The sequence below is a fragment of the Ursus arctos genome, unplaced genomic scaffold (genome assembly GCF_023065955.2).
Source record: "Ursus arctos isolate Adak ecotype North America unplaced genomic scaffold, UrsArc2.0 scaffold_25, whole genome shotgun sequence".
NCBI classification, from domain to species: domain Eukaryota; kingdom Metazoa; phylum Chordata; class Mammalia; order Carnivora; family Ursidae; genus Ursus; species Ursus arctos.
Genome location: NW_026622930.1, coordinates 45488947 through 45506404, shown reverse-complemented (window position 1 = coordinate 45506404; position 17458 = coordinate 45488947). Strand labels below are relative to the sequence as shown.

General features: G+C 35.9%; 1 protein-coding gene across 7 annotated transcripts in view; it reads right to left on the bottom strand.

The window, feature by feature from the left end:
* Positions 1 to 17458, bottom strand: part of KIAA0586 (KIAA0586 ortholog) — a 121430-nt gene that overhangs the window by 52387 nt on the left and 51585 nt on the right. For all 7 annotated transcript variants that reach the window (XM_057318704.1, XM_057318705.1, XM_026480288.4 and 4 more), the window contains exons 26-29: positions 16890 to 16966; positions 12071 to 12205; positions 9725 to 9902; positions 850 to 1004 (exon numbers count right to left, since the gene is read on the bottom strand). In XM_057318704.1, the coding sequence (XP_057174687.1) occupies positions 850 to 1004; positions 9725 to 9902; positions 12071 to 12205; positions 16890 to 16966 (545 nt within the window). The remainder of the gene's footprint in view (positions 1 to 849; positions 1005 to 9724; positions 9903 to 12070; positions 12206 to 16889; positions 16967 to 17458) is intronic.

The following is a 17458-nucleotide window of genomic DNA, read 5'->3' as shown; positions in this document are numbered from 1 at the left end:
AACACAAGCAGGGGGAGTGGGAGAGGAAGAAGCAGGCTCATAGCAGAGGAGCCTGATGTGGGGCTCAATCCCATAACGCCGGGATCACGCCCTGAGCCGAAGGCAGACGCTTAACCGCTGTGCCACCCAGGCGCCCCCAAAACTGTTTTTAATAACGTGAACATTTCTTTACATGTTGAAGAGTAATTAATCTATTTTTTCAGTACTTAAGATTATACGGGCCATTGGCCTAACTCAATACGAAATTTCTTACGTTTTCATGTTAACAACTTTTGCAAATTTTAATACAATAAATAATTCTTGAGTACCTACTACGGCAAATTACTGAGTTCGATATTGCATGGGGATACAAAGTATAAATGATAATAGCTACCTAATAGGTGACAGGCACTTTATATATATTACTTTTAATCTTTAACATATAGATGAGGAAACTAAGGCTTAGAAAAAGGCTATGTGGGACGCCTGGGTGGCTCAGTCGGTTAAGCATCTGCCTTCAGCTCAGGTCATGATCCCAGGGTGGTGGGATCGAGTCCCACCTTCGGCTCCTTGCTCAGCAGGAAGCCTGCTTCTTCCTCTGCCTGCCACTCCCCCTGCTTGTGCTCTCTCTCTCTCTCTGACAAATCAATAAAATCTTAAAAAAAAAAAAAAAAAGAGAGAAAGAAAGAAAAAGGCTATGTATTCAAGGTCACAGCTAGAATCCTAAGAGCTAAGATTTGTATCCAGGCGTGAATTAGTAAATAAAGGAAGCATGACTCCAAAGACTATGCTCCTGACATTATACCATACTAAGACAATATTGTTACCATTCTCATTTTAAGTAAAGTACAAGGGTTATTAATTGGGTACCTGATGAATATCTTCAGCAGCTCCTGATAATTTAACATCATTTTCTTGTGCTGTCAGAAGTGTTGTGGGAAGGGCAGGGTTAGAATTTGGCTGCAACTCCAATTCTCCCAAACTCATTGGACCATGACTAGCACATGAATCTTCATAACCACCACCTGTTATCAAATATATAAACAAAAAGTTAAAATTAATTGTTTCATTTATCTTAGAAAAAGAACAAGTAATTGACTAAAATTACCAATATTTCTCATTGCTGAATAAGTAGTAGTAGTGTACTTTAACCAAAATAATCTGGTACCAAGTCTTCATTGCAATTAAAATCAAAGCTTGCAGAGAATGCAAAAAGTACCTATGTTCAGACAAGTCTATGGACTATTCTAAGGTTCCAATCAACAAGTTGCTCATGCAGTCTACACCCAACCCCACCCCTCACATCAACTCCTAACATTCCAGCTTACCTTTTCTATCAGTAGACTAGAATACTTTCTTTCTAAAATGTAGTATGAAAGCAAGGGTAATTTCCTAGCTAGAAAATGTTAATATTGCTTAACTCTGTTCTGTAGACATTTTTCTTCAAATGATCAAGTTCTTTTCCTCATCCAAATGGCATCTCAATCAAATCAATAAAAAGAAGGCAATAGGAGCAGAGCTATCAATTTATCTAATAATATCATGGTACATTTATATTGCACCTTATACTCCAAGCACTTTCACATACATTATCATTTAATTTGAATATTACAATCATTCTGTAAGGTAGGCAGGTCTGATAGTTTTATAACTATCATTTACTGACAAAGCTAAGGCTCAGAGAAGTTAACGGACTATCCAAAAAAGCAGAGAGCTAGTAAGAGGAATTAAAATCCTCATTTTCCAACTCCCAGTCATTGTTCTTTATTTGACATTCTTGCTGAAGTATTTCTAAGAAAATTCTGTTTTTGCTAATTAATGGCCACCTTTTAAATTTTTAGCACAGTATAGTATATCTCATTGTAGTCAACAGAAATAGATCTATATCTGAAGCATTATACACAAATTGTTTTAAATGAAATAATATTTTAAAGACATCATAAATATTTTCCATTTAAAGTCAGTGTATTAAAAGAGAAGTCAGTGTAGCGGGTGCCTGGGTGGCTGAGTTGGTTAAGCATATGCCTTTTGATCTCAACTCAAGTCATAATCTCAGGGTTGTGAGATGGAGCCCTGTGTTGGGCTCCATGCTGGGTGTGGAGCCTGCTTAAGAGTCTCTCTCTGATCCTCCCCCCCCCCGCCCGAACTCTCCCTCTCTAAAAAAAAAATGTCAGTGTATTGACAATTTCTTAGGTATAGCAAATAAATTACCCTCTGATCTTTTATGTTAATCTCCATTTTTAGGTGAGTTTTACATAAAGCAAAATATATACCTTGAGCTTTAATTTTTACCTTTCCAGATTCAATCTATACAAAGCAATTTCTCACAATTATCACTTATTTTATTGTCATTTAATTATCTAGCATGATATGATTAATTTAGTAATGGTAATAATATCCATCTTTCAGATTAACTATTGTTCCAGGCCTTATATATTGGCTTCCTTATATTCTGATATGTCTTATTCTATTCATGTCACTTTTCTAAGATTTTCCTAAGACTGGCAAATGAATTATGATAAAAGAATTAGCACATATAATGTTAAAAGAGAAGATATTAAAAACTCTGTGCTGAAATATGGTTATATATCTAGAAAAACGAAAGACTCTAGTGAGGAAAAAGAACTCTATTAGAATTAAGAAGAGAATTCAGTGATGTGACTGAATACTAGATAAATATACAAAAATCACTGGTTTTTCTCTATATTATACCAGTATGCACCTAAAAATGGAAAAATAATCCTTTACTATAGTGACCAAAACTTTAAAATAATTAAAAATAAGATTATTAAGAAAAGCATATAATCCATATGATGAAAATTATTACATCTTATTGATGAGAACAAAACAAGATCTGAATAGTAAGATATACCATAAAATATTAATTCTTCCAATATTAATACATAACTTAGTACAATTCCAATTAGGGTGATTTTTACCAGAAAAAAAAAAGTTTTAGAGTTTATATGGAATAAATGCCTGAGACCTGCGAACAAAAGTATGAAAAAATTTTTGAAGTGGAAACCTGCCCTATCAGATAACAGAATGTGCCATAAAGACACAATAGTCTAATATGTTTTAGATTATAAAGAATCCAGAATAGTTATAATAAAGAATCCAGAAAAATATTCCTACATCTAGGAGAATACTATACAAACTGGTTGATATTTTAATTCAGTAGAAAGGAAAACAGTTTATATATTAGTTGATACCGGCCCAACTAGCTATTTATGTGGAAGAAAATCATATTAGACTTCTACCTTACACCATTTCCAAAGTAAATTCCAGACAGACTTAAATACAAATTACTAAATAATGAAAACTTTGCAAGACAATCTAGGAGACTACAGGTATAAACTTGTGTTAGGAGAAACCTAATCAAGCCATAAAACACATAAAGCATAAAAGAAATAACTATATAAAAAATTATGTTAGCTATATGACAAAGAAAGACCATAAATAACGTCAACGAATTCAGTATAAGTTTGGAAAAAGATATTTGCAATACAGATGATAGAAAACATCTAAAATATAGAAATAGTTCTTACAAAGTTGTAAGAAAAATTTAGAACCTAACAGATGGGGAAAGAACTTAAGTAGGTAATTGACAAAAAAGCAAATCCGAATGTCCAACAAACATGAAAAGACATAGAAACTCATAGGCAATCAGAGACTTGTGAATAATTTCCATAGGATTTACTGTGTAAAAACAAATGCAGGCAAGTGGGCATGATATGATCTCAACTTGTAAAATAACAGCACACACACACATCATATGTATCTATCATGTATATTATACACGTGAGTGTGTCTATGGACAAAAACAGGAAGATTACGCGCCAGAATCTTAACATGAGTTAGCGGGGGAAAGGCAAAATATGGAATAGGAGAAAATGTGAGGCTGCGGAATGGATGAAAGGCACTCCCAAAAAATAGTCTATACTTTAATGTATGATACAATCACATTTTGTTTTATGTAAAATTTATATGGTTATGCATCGTATAAAGAAAAAATTCATTAAAAAGACACAAGGTAAATTTTGATAAAAGACCTAAATGTACAAATATATAATCAAATATCTCCCCAAAGCATTCAAAGTGTGTAATAGCTTTCAACTCATAGAACACCCTACCTTTTAACATATATTTACTGACTATGTCCTGGGTGCTAGAGACTCTGCTAGATGACAGGGATAGGACAGTAAACAAGATAAGGTCCCTACCCTCAAGTGAGATTACAGATCGGTGTGACAAAAGCCACATTAGGCAGGCAACAGTACAGGACTATACAGAGAGCACATATGACAGGTATCTAACCCAGGGATAAAGGGTCAGGAAAGAATTCCATGACAGCCATCATAACAATGCTAAATTTGCTCAACAACACAACGGTGTCACCTCTAAAAAGTATGCTCATTGAATGTGGGTGTCTTGTCTGTACAATGTAACTTAGCTCTTTGTAACTATTATATCATTCACGTAAAATTTATCATAACTTAAAATCCCTGATTTTATTCTTCTAGAATCTTACTGCAATGAAAAAGCAACCTTAGATTAAGAAACTTAGACTTTTATGGGGCGCCTGGGTGGCGCAGTCGTTAAGCGTCTGCCTTCGGCTCAGGGTGTGATCCCGGCGTTATGGGATCGAGCCCCACATCAGGCTCCTCCGCTATGAGCCTGCTTCTTCCTCTCCCACTCCCCCTGCTTGTGTTCCCTCTCTCGCTGGCTGTCTCTATCTCTGTTGAATAAATAAATAAAAATCTTAAAAAAAAAAAAAACAACTTAGACTTTCAGAGAAGACTAAGTCCACCCAAAATTGCCAGTGCCAGCAGCAGCTTTGGGTTTGTCACATCTAATATATTTTTCCATTTGTATGAAACCCAAAGGTGCCTCAAATTCCACATGCTTAAAACCCCATTCATTCTTATTTCCTCCTAATTCTATCCTTTCTCAATATTCCCTCTCTCTTAGTGAATGGAAATTCCGTCTATCCAACCACATGGACAGATTTTCCTTCTTTTGCTCCTCTCATATTTGAACTAAGTCTTGTCCATTCTCCTTCTTGTCTCTCAAATCTCCCTTTTTACAATTCCTCACTGTTGAATAATGTTTTCACCAGCTTTACTGTAACAGCTGTCCAGTCAGGCTCCTTGCCTCCAGTCTTAATCCTTTCCAGTCTCTTTATCACACTGTACCTTAGATGATCATGCTAAATAAAAGACAAAGATCATCATCTCAGTAGTTTACTTATAATCCTTAATGGATCTGTCAATAACACAAAACATCAGAATTGATAGAAATTCAAGACTGAATTTTCCATGGGCATAAATATAAAATAAGATCGGCATTATTTTCTATTTGGAACAGCTTATTTTCTGAATAAGTAAATGAACCACCTGGAACATGCTTATTATACTCCACATTAAGATTCAATTTCATATCGACTTGTGGAAAACCTTCTCTGAGCCTGCATGTGTGGGTAGAGTCCTCCCCTGCACCCCCAGAGTGGTCTGTGTTGTTGTACTAATCACATGGTACTATATAATCTTTCTTGTATTTCTTCTACAGTAAGACTTTGTAAACCTCCTTGAGGGCAGATTGCCTATCACCTCTGTATCTCAAGTGCTTAACACCATACTGATGTAATATGGTACAAGTAGGTATTCAATATAAGTTTTCTGAATAAATGAGGGCTATAATTGGTAGCATATTCCAGAGTTCTCACAATTCATTCAAAAATACCAGTTTAGATATTAGGGTTCTTAAGGCAATTCTTCAAAACTAATTTTGTATCTTTTTGTTACTCAACCCAAACTGAGAGCCTCAGGATTAGGAAGAGTGGTAGGGGAAAAAAGGTTGCAAATAGGATACTTTCTGAAAATGAACAGAGCTGGAGAGATGCGGGGTAAGAATTAATGACCCTCCATAGGTAAAGGTATTTTAAAAATCAATATAGGAGCACCTGGTTGGCTCGGTTGGTTAAGCATCCAACTCTTGATTTTGGCTCAGGTCATGATCAGGTCAGGGTTGTGGGATCGAGCCCTGAGTCGGGCTCTGTACTGGGAATGAAGCCTGCTTAAGATTCTCTCTCTCCCTCTGCCCCTCCCCACCTCTCTCTCTCTCTAATAAAAAAAAATATATATATATAAAAGGCATGAGATTAGCCACCAGCAGAAATACGACACATGGTATTCATTCTTCTATAGTAACTATTATATAACAAAATACTTAAAACAAGAGGAACAAATCAGTTCTCTAAGGGCATAGTCCTTTTAGGCAACTGCAGATAGTTTCTGTTTCTACTGAATACATGTAAGAAGGTATTTTTACATACTCCAAGTATTATTAAAGAGAACACCACTTACCACGTGCTAACCACTGTGCTGACTACTTAATATGCATTGTCATTCACCATTCCTAATAAACTTAAAGGGTGGACACCGTTTGTGGTAACCAGCCTCCAAGATGGCTCCCTGAATCCTGTCTCCTGGTATTCACACCTTTCTGTAGTCCCATACTATATTATTCCAGGATTGCTCTGTGTTATTGATAGAATGTGGCAGAAACGATGGCGTGTCACTTCTGAGATGAGGTTATAAAAGACTTCGTGGTTTCCATCTTGATTGCTTACTTTCTCTCAGATTATCTTGGTGGGAAGCCAGCTGCTATACCATCAGTGGTTCTAAAAAAGGTTCTTGTAGTGAGGAACTGAGGCCTCCTGCCAGCAGCCATGTGAGTGAGCTTGGAAAAAAGATCCTCCAACCCTAGTAGAAGCCTTCAGATAACCTCAGCCCCAGGAAACAGCTTGCGTGCAACCCCATGGGAGATCCTGAGAACTACCTAGCTAAGCCACAACCAGATTCAAGACTTTCAGAATTGTGTGAGATAATAAATGTTTGCTGTCTTCGGCTGCTAAATTCTGGGGTAATTTGTTAAATGGCGATAGATAATTAAGACACTAATATCCGTACTTGATAGATGAAGGAACTTGGGCTCAGAGATTTTTTTTTTTAATTATACTTTTTTATTATTTGGAAACTTCTAAAGCAGACATTCTTCCTCATACTAATTTTAAAAAGAGAGATTCTCAGTTAACAAATGGGATACACAACCCATAGATAAAATAAATGAGAAGGGCTTTTTTTATGAAATAAGAATTATAGCTTCAACATCTAAACCACTATCAACACTTTTTTAATCTGCAAAATGCACATTTTCAATAGCTTCCAACTGCAGCTAACAGTGCAGTATAACTGAAACACACTCTGGGTGGCCCATAATAAATTCTGAACATTTCCTTATTTGGTTTTTGTAAATTAAGCAGATAAATTCTATTCCCAACCATACAGGAAGCAGACAAATGAATTAACTCAAAAGGTCATTGATAGATTGCTTCATAAAACATTGCTGTTTTGAAAAGAATTATTGTGATCCATTCATTTGTTTACTCCATTATAGATTCCTAAAACAAATAATACTGTAATTTACTAATATATTCTACTTGTATAAATCTAATAGAAATACAGTCCCAACAAAATTATTGGGCTCAGAGATATTAAGTTACTTGCCTCAAAGACACAGAGCAGGAACTCAAATTGATATCTGAAACTCCAAAAGCCCAAATGCTTAGCCACATTCTGGTATATTGCCTCATCTATATGCTTGATCTTAACGTTATGCCATATAATTTACTGTTTTTTCCTATTAAGCAAATACCTACAGTGTACCTACTGTTATAAATACACTTGACGGTAGATAATATGCTAGGTGCTACCAGAGGGATAAGCAGGGACTAAACAGGATATATCCTCATGTATTTATTCCATAATAATTTAACAAGTACCTAGTTTTTCTCAAGTACCTAGCAGCTCTCAAGTGATCTGTGAGAGCCACCTGGTGTCAACTCTGTTTAACTGCAATCTGCAGTTAGCTGGCTACAAATAACGAGCAAAGGGAGGGAAAAGGAGCAAACCAAGAAACAGATTCTTAACTGCAGAGAACAAACTGATAGCTACCAGAAGGAAGGTGAAGTTGGGGGTAGGGGGGGCGGGTGAAACAGGTGATGGGGATTAAGGAGAACACTTGTGATGAGCATCCTGGTGATGTATGAAAGTGCTGAATCACTATATTGTACACCTGAAACTAATATTACATTATATGTTAACTAACTGGAATTTAAAAACTTGAAAAAGTCACATTTTATGCCATTTTAAAATCCCACTCATTTAAAAGAATGCAAAACATTTAATGCTCTCACTATGTGCACAAAATGAGAAATAACTCCAATCTTTACATTAATTCTCCTGGAAAATGTAGTCGTGAATTTCTCTCAGTTCTGAATGATATAAGGTGCTCACTCAATATAAAATGGAGATTTTAAATACTCTATACCAATGTTTTTCTAATTTCATGCACTTCCTTTTCTGATTTTTGGAAAATCTGCATACCTCCAGAAGTTCTTTTCACTTAAGATAATACAGCAATGGGCATGGAAAAATCAGCAAATGAGAATATATTTGCTCCTCTTTAATTGGCTGCAAATTCACCTACTCAATAAAATTTATTTCTAACCCCAAAATCAACAGTAGCAGGGATTTTGTGGTCATTCACAGACACATGTAGACCAGTAAAAAAACTTCTGCATCACCTTACATACACTTTACCAGCTGAGGCTGAACCAAGGTGATGCTCTGTTTTCTTATTTCAGCTCTTATACTGTAAACAAAGGTCCTTTTTGTTGTTTATTTACTGTCTGTTCACATTTTTGTGCTTTTTGTTGGTGATCTGTGGTTTCAAGTGGCCCCCACGCATAGTGCTGAAGTCTATCTGGTATCCTAAGTGCACAAAGGAATGCCGGGCCTCAGGGAGAAAATACATGGATTCCATAAGCTTTGTTCAGGCCTGAGCTACAGTGTTGTGCACACTGAGCTCAATGTTAATGCACCAACAATATATATTACAATAAATTTCTTTAAATAGAAACACACATAACACAGGATATATATTGATCAGCTGACAGAGATGTTATGATCAGAGGCTTGCAGGAATCCAGGCCTGTATTTTCCCCAAGGAGCAATGGGTCAGTATATACTAATTCAGTGTTCCCGGTGACTCCATTGAATATAACTAGCACAGATAATGAGAATCAACTGTATATGCTAGTGATCGATATTCTCTCTTCTATTCTTATTTCCAAAGTGTTATAGCAGAAAGTCTGGCTAATGAGGTTCCAAAATAGTCATGAGTGCACTGAGCACTGTGTCAGAAATTTATACAATGTAAAGAGTGAATTTCTACAATATTATCTAATTTAACCTTGTCCTAAATAAGAGATGTTCTGTCATAGTTTGGTGTTCTAAATTATATTTTTCTAGTATACAGTAAAATAAATATATCACTATTAAAAAATTTTAAGTATATGTATGCATATTACCAAAATTATTCCATGCACCACCCAGTGGCTCACATACTCACACTGATACCTGAATCACATTTGGGAAAATATTGGTATATAGACCACAAAAAGTCATTACTAAACTTTTCAATAATGAAGACCCTTTTTAATAAAGAAATTTTGCCCCCACCTAAAAATAGCTATTTTCTTAATTCAGATTAGGATCACTACTGTAATTATAACAAAAAACAGAATATAGCATTCAGCATGGAAACAGTACAAAGAAAGTGTGATGGGATTCAAGTACAGTCTAATAAATGATACGTCAAGAAGCAATATTTTGGTGTATACCTGTAACTGTGTCAAATTGCTGAGATAATGGCTTAGGACCACATTTTTGATCCAAAGCCTCTGCATTAGTGGCAGGTGGCTGCATAGAGACAGAATGTCCCAGTAAGATGTTCTCTGCTGCTGCTGTCAGCCTGGGTCTTTGTCCTTCACTAAGTTCACCTGCACTGTTTTCCAAGTCCTATAAAAGGTAGAAACAATTGTTAAAAACACTATATTAAAATCAAGTCAAAACAGGAAAAATTTATCAAATACCATGAACCAATGCACTTGACTGCTTGAAAGGTATTTTAGAAAGTGCTTATTATCACACTCACACACACACACACACACACACACACACACACACACAAACACACTACTGAAAGCCAGGCTTAAAAAGTTAGTTCAATCAGGCATCTAGCAATAGGCCTTGTTGCTAATATCTCCTTTATTATGAAGTTAAATAACCATTATCTGCTTTTCAAAATCCAAATAAGATAGCAAAACACATAAGAAAAATTTTATGATTTAAACTAAATAATGGCACACATTACATATTGTTCACACAGCTTCAAATTAAAATAATAGAAAACTTATCTTTTATTCTTCATTAATGAAAAGTGCCTGTTAGGGTGAACCTTACAGTTAAGTGACATAAACATTACCCCCACCCAAATAATTACATTTTTTATAAGTACCTAAGTTGAAGAAGACTACTTTCATCATATTTAATAAAATTCTTCCCCCCTCAGAAAGTATACAAGTACAAATTCATTTCTTTATCAAATCTATAAAATAAATTTAAAAACTAAAAAAAATTACGACTTCTATTTTCTGATCACTATCACATTTTGTGACTTCGAAATATTCTAACTATGAGTTTACTAATCAAGAACTGAATAAAAACTCCAATATCTGAAAGCTTTCCTGTTTCTCATATAAATGGGGTTTAACTTCAACCAAGTGTTTTTCTAGAATATATGAAGAAATCACTGCTGAAATATCTTCGATGGCTCTGTTGACTATAAAGTAAAATCTAACTTCTTAGCTCAACACTCAAGATTTTCTACATTTTCCCAAATTCCTGTGTATTTCTATCTCCTCTAAGTCCCTAATCTGACTTTTCTTTAGGAACATCAATTACCTCAACAACATCTAAATAGAAAAGGATTGTTTTGCAATTAATATAAAACCTTTGGAGACTCTTAGGCAAAGTTTAGAACCACAGCAGATACACTTTCCCTAGAAATTCATTAAGAATGTTTCTCAGTATCTCTATTAGTCTGCCACTACCATATAAAATGTTGTGCAATAAATCGTACCTTCTCTACTGTGAATCAACTTTCTAGGGTACTTGTATTGCTGAGCTATTTAACACCTTAATACTCTATGACTCTACTGAAGCTTTAGCTTGCCTACTCACCAAGTGCTCTCATACTCATAAGTATCATTGATCTTGGCAACAACCCAGACTGCAGACACTGGCGCCCCAGAGTAAGAGTAACATTAGGGAGCATAAAGGTCCATCTGGGATGAAAAGTTGCAGGTGAAACCGGATCAGGATTCATTCCTTTGCCTTCCCCTCCAAACACCTGGACTGGATTATAAAACCTCCATATTCCTTCCTAAGTATCTTACCTTGTGACCTCCTCGCCCAAAATAGCTTAATAGCCTCGACAGTGCCTAATCCTCTCCATGGCTTAAAAGGTTCCTTATGATCATCTAGTTCCACCGACTTCTCCAGACTTTTCTTTTTATTTAAAGTGCTATTCACACTGAGATAATATCCAACACTTTCTAAATATTTTGATCAGTTATCAACTACAGAGTAATTGTTAAGCCCTTTTTTCCCTACAGAACTGTAAGCTTCCTAAGGGTAGCGTCCTGTCTCCTTCATCTTTTTACCTTTTCTAAGACTCTGTCTGGCATGTAGTATTCAGTAATGGAGAAAGACAGAAAAGAAAAGAAAAGAAAAGAAAAGAAAAGAAAAGAAAAGAAAAGAAAAGAAAGAAAGAAAGGAAGAAAGAAGGGAGGAAGAAAGAAGGGAGGTAGGGAGGGAAGGAGGGAGGGAGGGAGGGAAGGAAGGAAGGAAGGAAGGAAGGAAGGAAGGAAGGGAGAGCCTCACAAATCATTTAAAAGGGCTTCAGTTTTTTCAGCTGTAGAACAAGAAGGCTGAACAGATGGCCTAAATTCCTTTCAGCTGTAAAACTCTAGCGCTCTGATTTCAGGTTAAAATTACTATAAGGTTGACCCCTGAATAAGTTGAAGAATTAGCATGCTTTCACTAAAAGTAGGAATATTTTTGTTATTTTTCCTGTATTTAGACCAAACCAAAAGAAAACAAAAATCATTAAGGTTAATAAGTACCTCTGAATAATAGACTGCTTGCTGTGAAACCAAGGAGTCCTGGTTTTGTTTAGCAAGAAGAGAAAGAATTGCATCTGCATGAATTTTTTTATGGGGCATCCTAATCACTTGTCCTTCGCTGGGAGGATCATCTTCCTGAATGAAATATACAGACAATTAACATAACAAAAAGTTCTATGAAACACTTGCATTTTTCTTGATTTATGATTAATGAAGCATACCGGCCATCATGAAAATGGTCATATTAGTGCTTTATGGAAAGAAGGTGGACTCTTATTTTCATCTAGTTCTCATTTCCATTTGACTACACTAACAACTCTTTAGTTTGCCTCAAATAGAAACAATAGTATAAAATAATTTGGTTACAATGAAACTGGACATTTATTATAATACACGTGAAAACTGGACCCTCTCTCCCAAGTGACTGAGCTATAATGATTCACAAATGTTTTGTGGAGGGCCATCAAGTTTGTGGCTCACACAGTTTCCTGCCTCATATTTATGCAGCACCCAAAGCAACACCACAGTGTGGTGATGGGGGCAGAGCACTGCAGGGATGCTGAAACCTGGACCACAGGGAAAAATGAAAAACTGCAGAAATCTGTTAAGGCACCTATAGACCTTTGATTGTCCCTTTGCCTCTGGGCTGACCTTTGGTCCTTGGCTAGGGAGCAGGTACTGCAGCCCTCCTTGGAGGACCCAGACTAGGCTTCCTGGTACTTCAACTAAGACCTACCCCAAAGACGAAGGACAGTGTGGGCCTCAGAGTCAGAGAAACTGGATTCCCTTGTAAATACAACTATTAACAAGATTATTAATTCCATCAGTAGTATGTTTTACTTAGTATTTTACTAGTAATGAAACCAAGTTTATTAACTCTAGATTACTGTACGTCTTTATCTTCCAACTGTATAGAGATAAATGCCTATTGGTGACAGGACTTCAAGTTGTTCTTGGATTTTCAAGACTGTACTACCATACTTGACTTCATTATGAATTTGTAGCATATCTGGGGCACCTGGGTGGTGCAGTCGGTTAGGCCTCTGCCTTCAGCTCAGGTCATGAGCCCAGAACATCGGTCTCCATGCTCAGTGGGGAGTCTGCTTCTCCCTCTCCCCACCCCCCACCCCTGCTCTTGGTCTCTCCTTTCTCTCTCTCTCTCTCAAATGAATAAATTTTTTTTTAAAAAATGAACTTGTAGAATATTCGATTTAGGCTTAGCAAAAACATTAAATTAGAGTTCAATTTCAAATGAAGAAAAAAAAAGATGTTATCATTTAGTCCCATTTTGGTTTAGCTATTACTTTAAACAAACTTACAAAAAACTTACCATAAACTTAAACACCATGATAAAGTTCTAAGAATGGGTATAAATGCCATAATGACATATTAAGCCAAATGTTAGTTTAATGCTTCTCTGAAAATAAAGACATCTCATTTATGCGTTCCCCACATATTATTTCATAAAAGTGACTTCCACTCTCTTCATAATGGACTCAATTACTTTCAATAAACAATTATTGTTACAGAAGTAATTGTTCCATTAAAACCTTACAAAAAATCTCCTTAATGCATTATTTTATACCCCTGTATACAGTAAAGCAAATTGTTTTTAACAGTTTTTGTTACTTGGCTATATTAATTTCCAGACTCAGCATCTTTATACGATTAACAATATTAAGTATCCTTAATAATATAAAGATGCTACCTAGCCTTCAAAGGGGCTCGTGGACATATACCCAACCCCTTGTAACTTAAGCTTTAGGATTCAGATAGCCCCAATAAGAACTCAAAATTTACAGTTATTAGCTTAAAATGAAAAGAAAAGGTATCGTGTATCTATGAAAAGAGTTGTGTATCTGTCACTGAATAGCTATGTGACATGGACAATCTTGTAACCTCACTCAACTTCATCTGTAAAATGAGATGTCACATATAACAAAGGACACACATGAGAACAATGGGAACTTTTTCAAAATACACAGGTCTAGGCTTCTCACTGCCTACACAGTATACACCATACGACTGTATGGACACCATACAGTTCTCAGGACCTACTGAATCTGCGTATCAGAGGATGGACCCAGCATGCATACTTTTTAAAACCTCCCCCAGTGAATTTAATATACAGTCCAGTTTACATCCCTGTAAGTGGTCACTCTACAGGAACTTCTAGTGTTATGATTATAAAGGGACAGAAGGACATGACTTTTCAAAAATACACCACTCTCTCTGTTTTCATCATGATCATGTATAATGATACAAGTGGAAAGATAATAATGCCACCAGACTTTACTTTCAGATTTACCTAACCCCTTGAAACTACTAAAACATGGACAAAGTATATGAAAAAATTGCATTTCAAGACATGGGACATTAGGTAACAAAAGACGGTGATCCCTGAGAGATGGAAACGAATCAGGAGAGCCCCGTGACTGCCCCACCTCACTGCCTGTGGGAGTTTCCAGGCTGCGGCATAGGAGGGAGAAGGCAGGCAGAGCTCAGTGGCCCCTTGAGCTGAGAAGATGGGACTGAAACTCCAAGGAAGTCAAGACAGCTAGAGTGTAAGACAGGCTCCCGGAAAAGTGAAAGCTGCACAGGGAGAGAACTCTGGAGATCTGCAGAGGGTCCCCTTTGAGCACTGAATACTGATCAGCACACGCATGTGAGGTAACCACATAAGGCTCGACAAAGCACTGGCTCCAACAGTGCCCAAGGCGTGTAAATGGGCTGGAGCAATAGCTCTTCCTACCAGGTGGGCTGGAAAACCACGTTTAATGAGGCATTGGCTAGAGTGCCTAGAAGGGTCTTGCCTCCACAGTAGGAAACAAATAGCCCTAGAGTGAGTACTGCTCTGGTGTTGCCTCACGAATCTTTAAAGCAAGACTCAAAATGGTAAAACTGTCTTTAGGTAATTTAACCACATGCCTGAGCAAAGCCCAAAACTCTTTGCAGATTCCTGTAATTCCTGTAAAATGTAATTCATATAAAACATAGATGCAAAGGCCAACATGAAATTTTAGCAGATCAAATTAAACAGCTTTTCTTAAAAAGTTTACCATATACCTATCACATACCTATCCATTCCACTCCTAGGTATTTGCCCAAGAGAAATGAAAGCATATGTCCATATAAAACTTATACACAAATTTTCATAGTTGCTTTATTTGTGATAGCCAAAACTGGAAAAAACCCTAAATGTCCAGGTGAATAGACAAACTGTGGTACAACACATTACTACTCAGCAATAAAAAGGAACAAACTATGATACACACTACAACACAGATGAATCTTAAAATAATTATGCTGAGTTAAAGCAACCTGGAAAAAAAAGAATATACACCAGGTGATTCCATTTCTGTTATTTTAGAAAATGCAAACTAATTATAGCTACAGAAAGTAGGCCAGCAGTTGTGGCAGACGTGTGGGGGATGTGAAGACTGGTAAGAAATGAGGAGGAGAGATTACAAAAAGGGCACAAGGAAACCCTGAGGAGTGATGGATGGTGATATGTTCATTATCTTGATTGTGGTAATGGCTTTACAGATATATACATATGTCAAAAATTATCAAACTTTTTAAAAAAGAGCAACAATAATAGCAATGCTTAGTAAAGGCTATAGATAAATGTAGATAAAAGTTGAGTTCAACTACATTCCCTTGCTTAGGTGGTTAAAAATATATATAAAAAGTAAAGATCTCTATTCCTCCATAGTATTTCAAAAGAAAATTCCTATCATCATTTCTGTATGATACTTCTATGTGGATATGTAATAATTGATATTACATATATTATAATACTAATTGATATTACACATATTGCAATAATTATATATAATTTAAATATAATCTCATATATATGTGTGTGTATGTATATATATATTTTTTTCTTTTTTTTAAGTTGGTTCCATGCCTAGCACGGACTCAATGTGGGGCTTGAACTTAGGACCCAGAGATCAAGACCTGAGCTGAGATCAAGAGTTGGCCGCTTAACCAACTGAGCCACCCAGGCACCCTTGTAATAATATATATATATATATATTCTTAGAGATTTATTTATTTATTTGAGAGAGCAAGCGAGAGAGAGAGAGAGTGAGGGGAGGGGCACAGGGAGAGAAAGGGAGGGGGGGGGGAGAGAGAGAGAGAGAGAGAGAGAGAGAGAGAGAACATCTTCAAGCAGACTCCCCGCTGAGTGCAGAGCCCAATACAGGGCTCTATCCCAGGACCCTGAGATCATGACCTGAGCCAAAGTCAAGAGTCAGGAGCTTAACCAATGGAGCCACCCAGGAGACCCTGTAATAATGTTTTTAAATGCCAACTTTTTCTTCCATAGAGCTAGGTAATAACTAGGAAGTGCTGGTACTACTGTGTCCTATTTCAGTTTCTTTTTCTTATGCCAATGAATTCAATTATTTTTAGCGCAAAGAATTATAATCCTGATAAGGGAAAAATAACAAATGCATCATAAGAGAGCAGGTTTAAACAGATAAAGCCCTGTTTGAAATATTATAAAGGCACTCTACCCATATGACAATTTGCACTGAGCTAGATTTTCATTATATAATTACATTAACTGTGTATTTTTCAACTACTGGAGCCATAGAAGTTAATAATTTTCTTTTCATTCTCACAATTATGATAATGAAATGTGCAAATATGATAATGAAATGTGCAAGAAGCCTTAAATTCCTTCATGGATATTTTATTAAATTTTATACCTATAACTCAAATATCTGAGGAAAAAACCCTGATCAATAGCAACAAATTCATCAAAATATTCTTTGTGTCAGAATTCAATACAGAGCCAATAATTTCTTACCATTTCAAGGGCATCATGCAGAGTACTGGATAAGCTATCATTTAGGTTCATCAGATACAGTCCCTCATCTCCTAAAACTAGAAGTTACATTGTAAAAATTTAGAAAACAGAACATAAACCTAGTAAATAATCTGACCATAAAGCCATAGAACATTACATTCAAATGAATACAATAAAAACACTGTTCATAAATAATAATTCACAAGCTACTCAATCTCATCAGTTTTTTTTTTAAGTACATTTTATAACAAAGATGAGATTTTCGTTTTACCTACTAGCTTGTCGGAAATTAAAAAGAACTATAGATATTAATGGTAACTATGAAATTGAGAAAGAGGCACTCCTAAATACTACTGATGTAATTAAAAACTGATTAAAATTAAAAACCGGTTAACCTTTCTAAAGAGTATGTTGGCAACGTATCACTATTTTAAAGGTGCATATTCTGATCCAGCAATTCCACTTCTAGACATGTATTCTAATGAATTTAACAGATAGGTGCACAAAGTGTGTGTGTAAGAATGGTTGCCGGAGAGTTATGTATAGTATGGAAATACAGAAAGCAATTT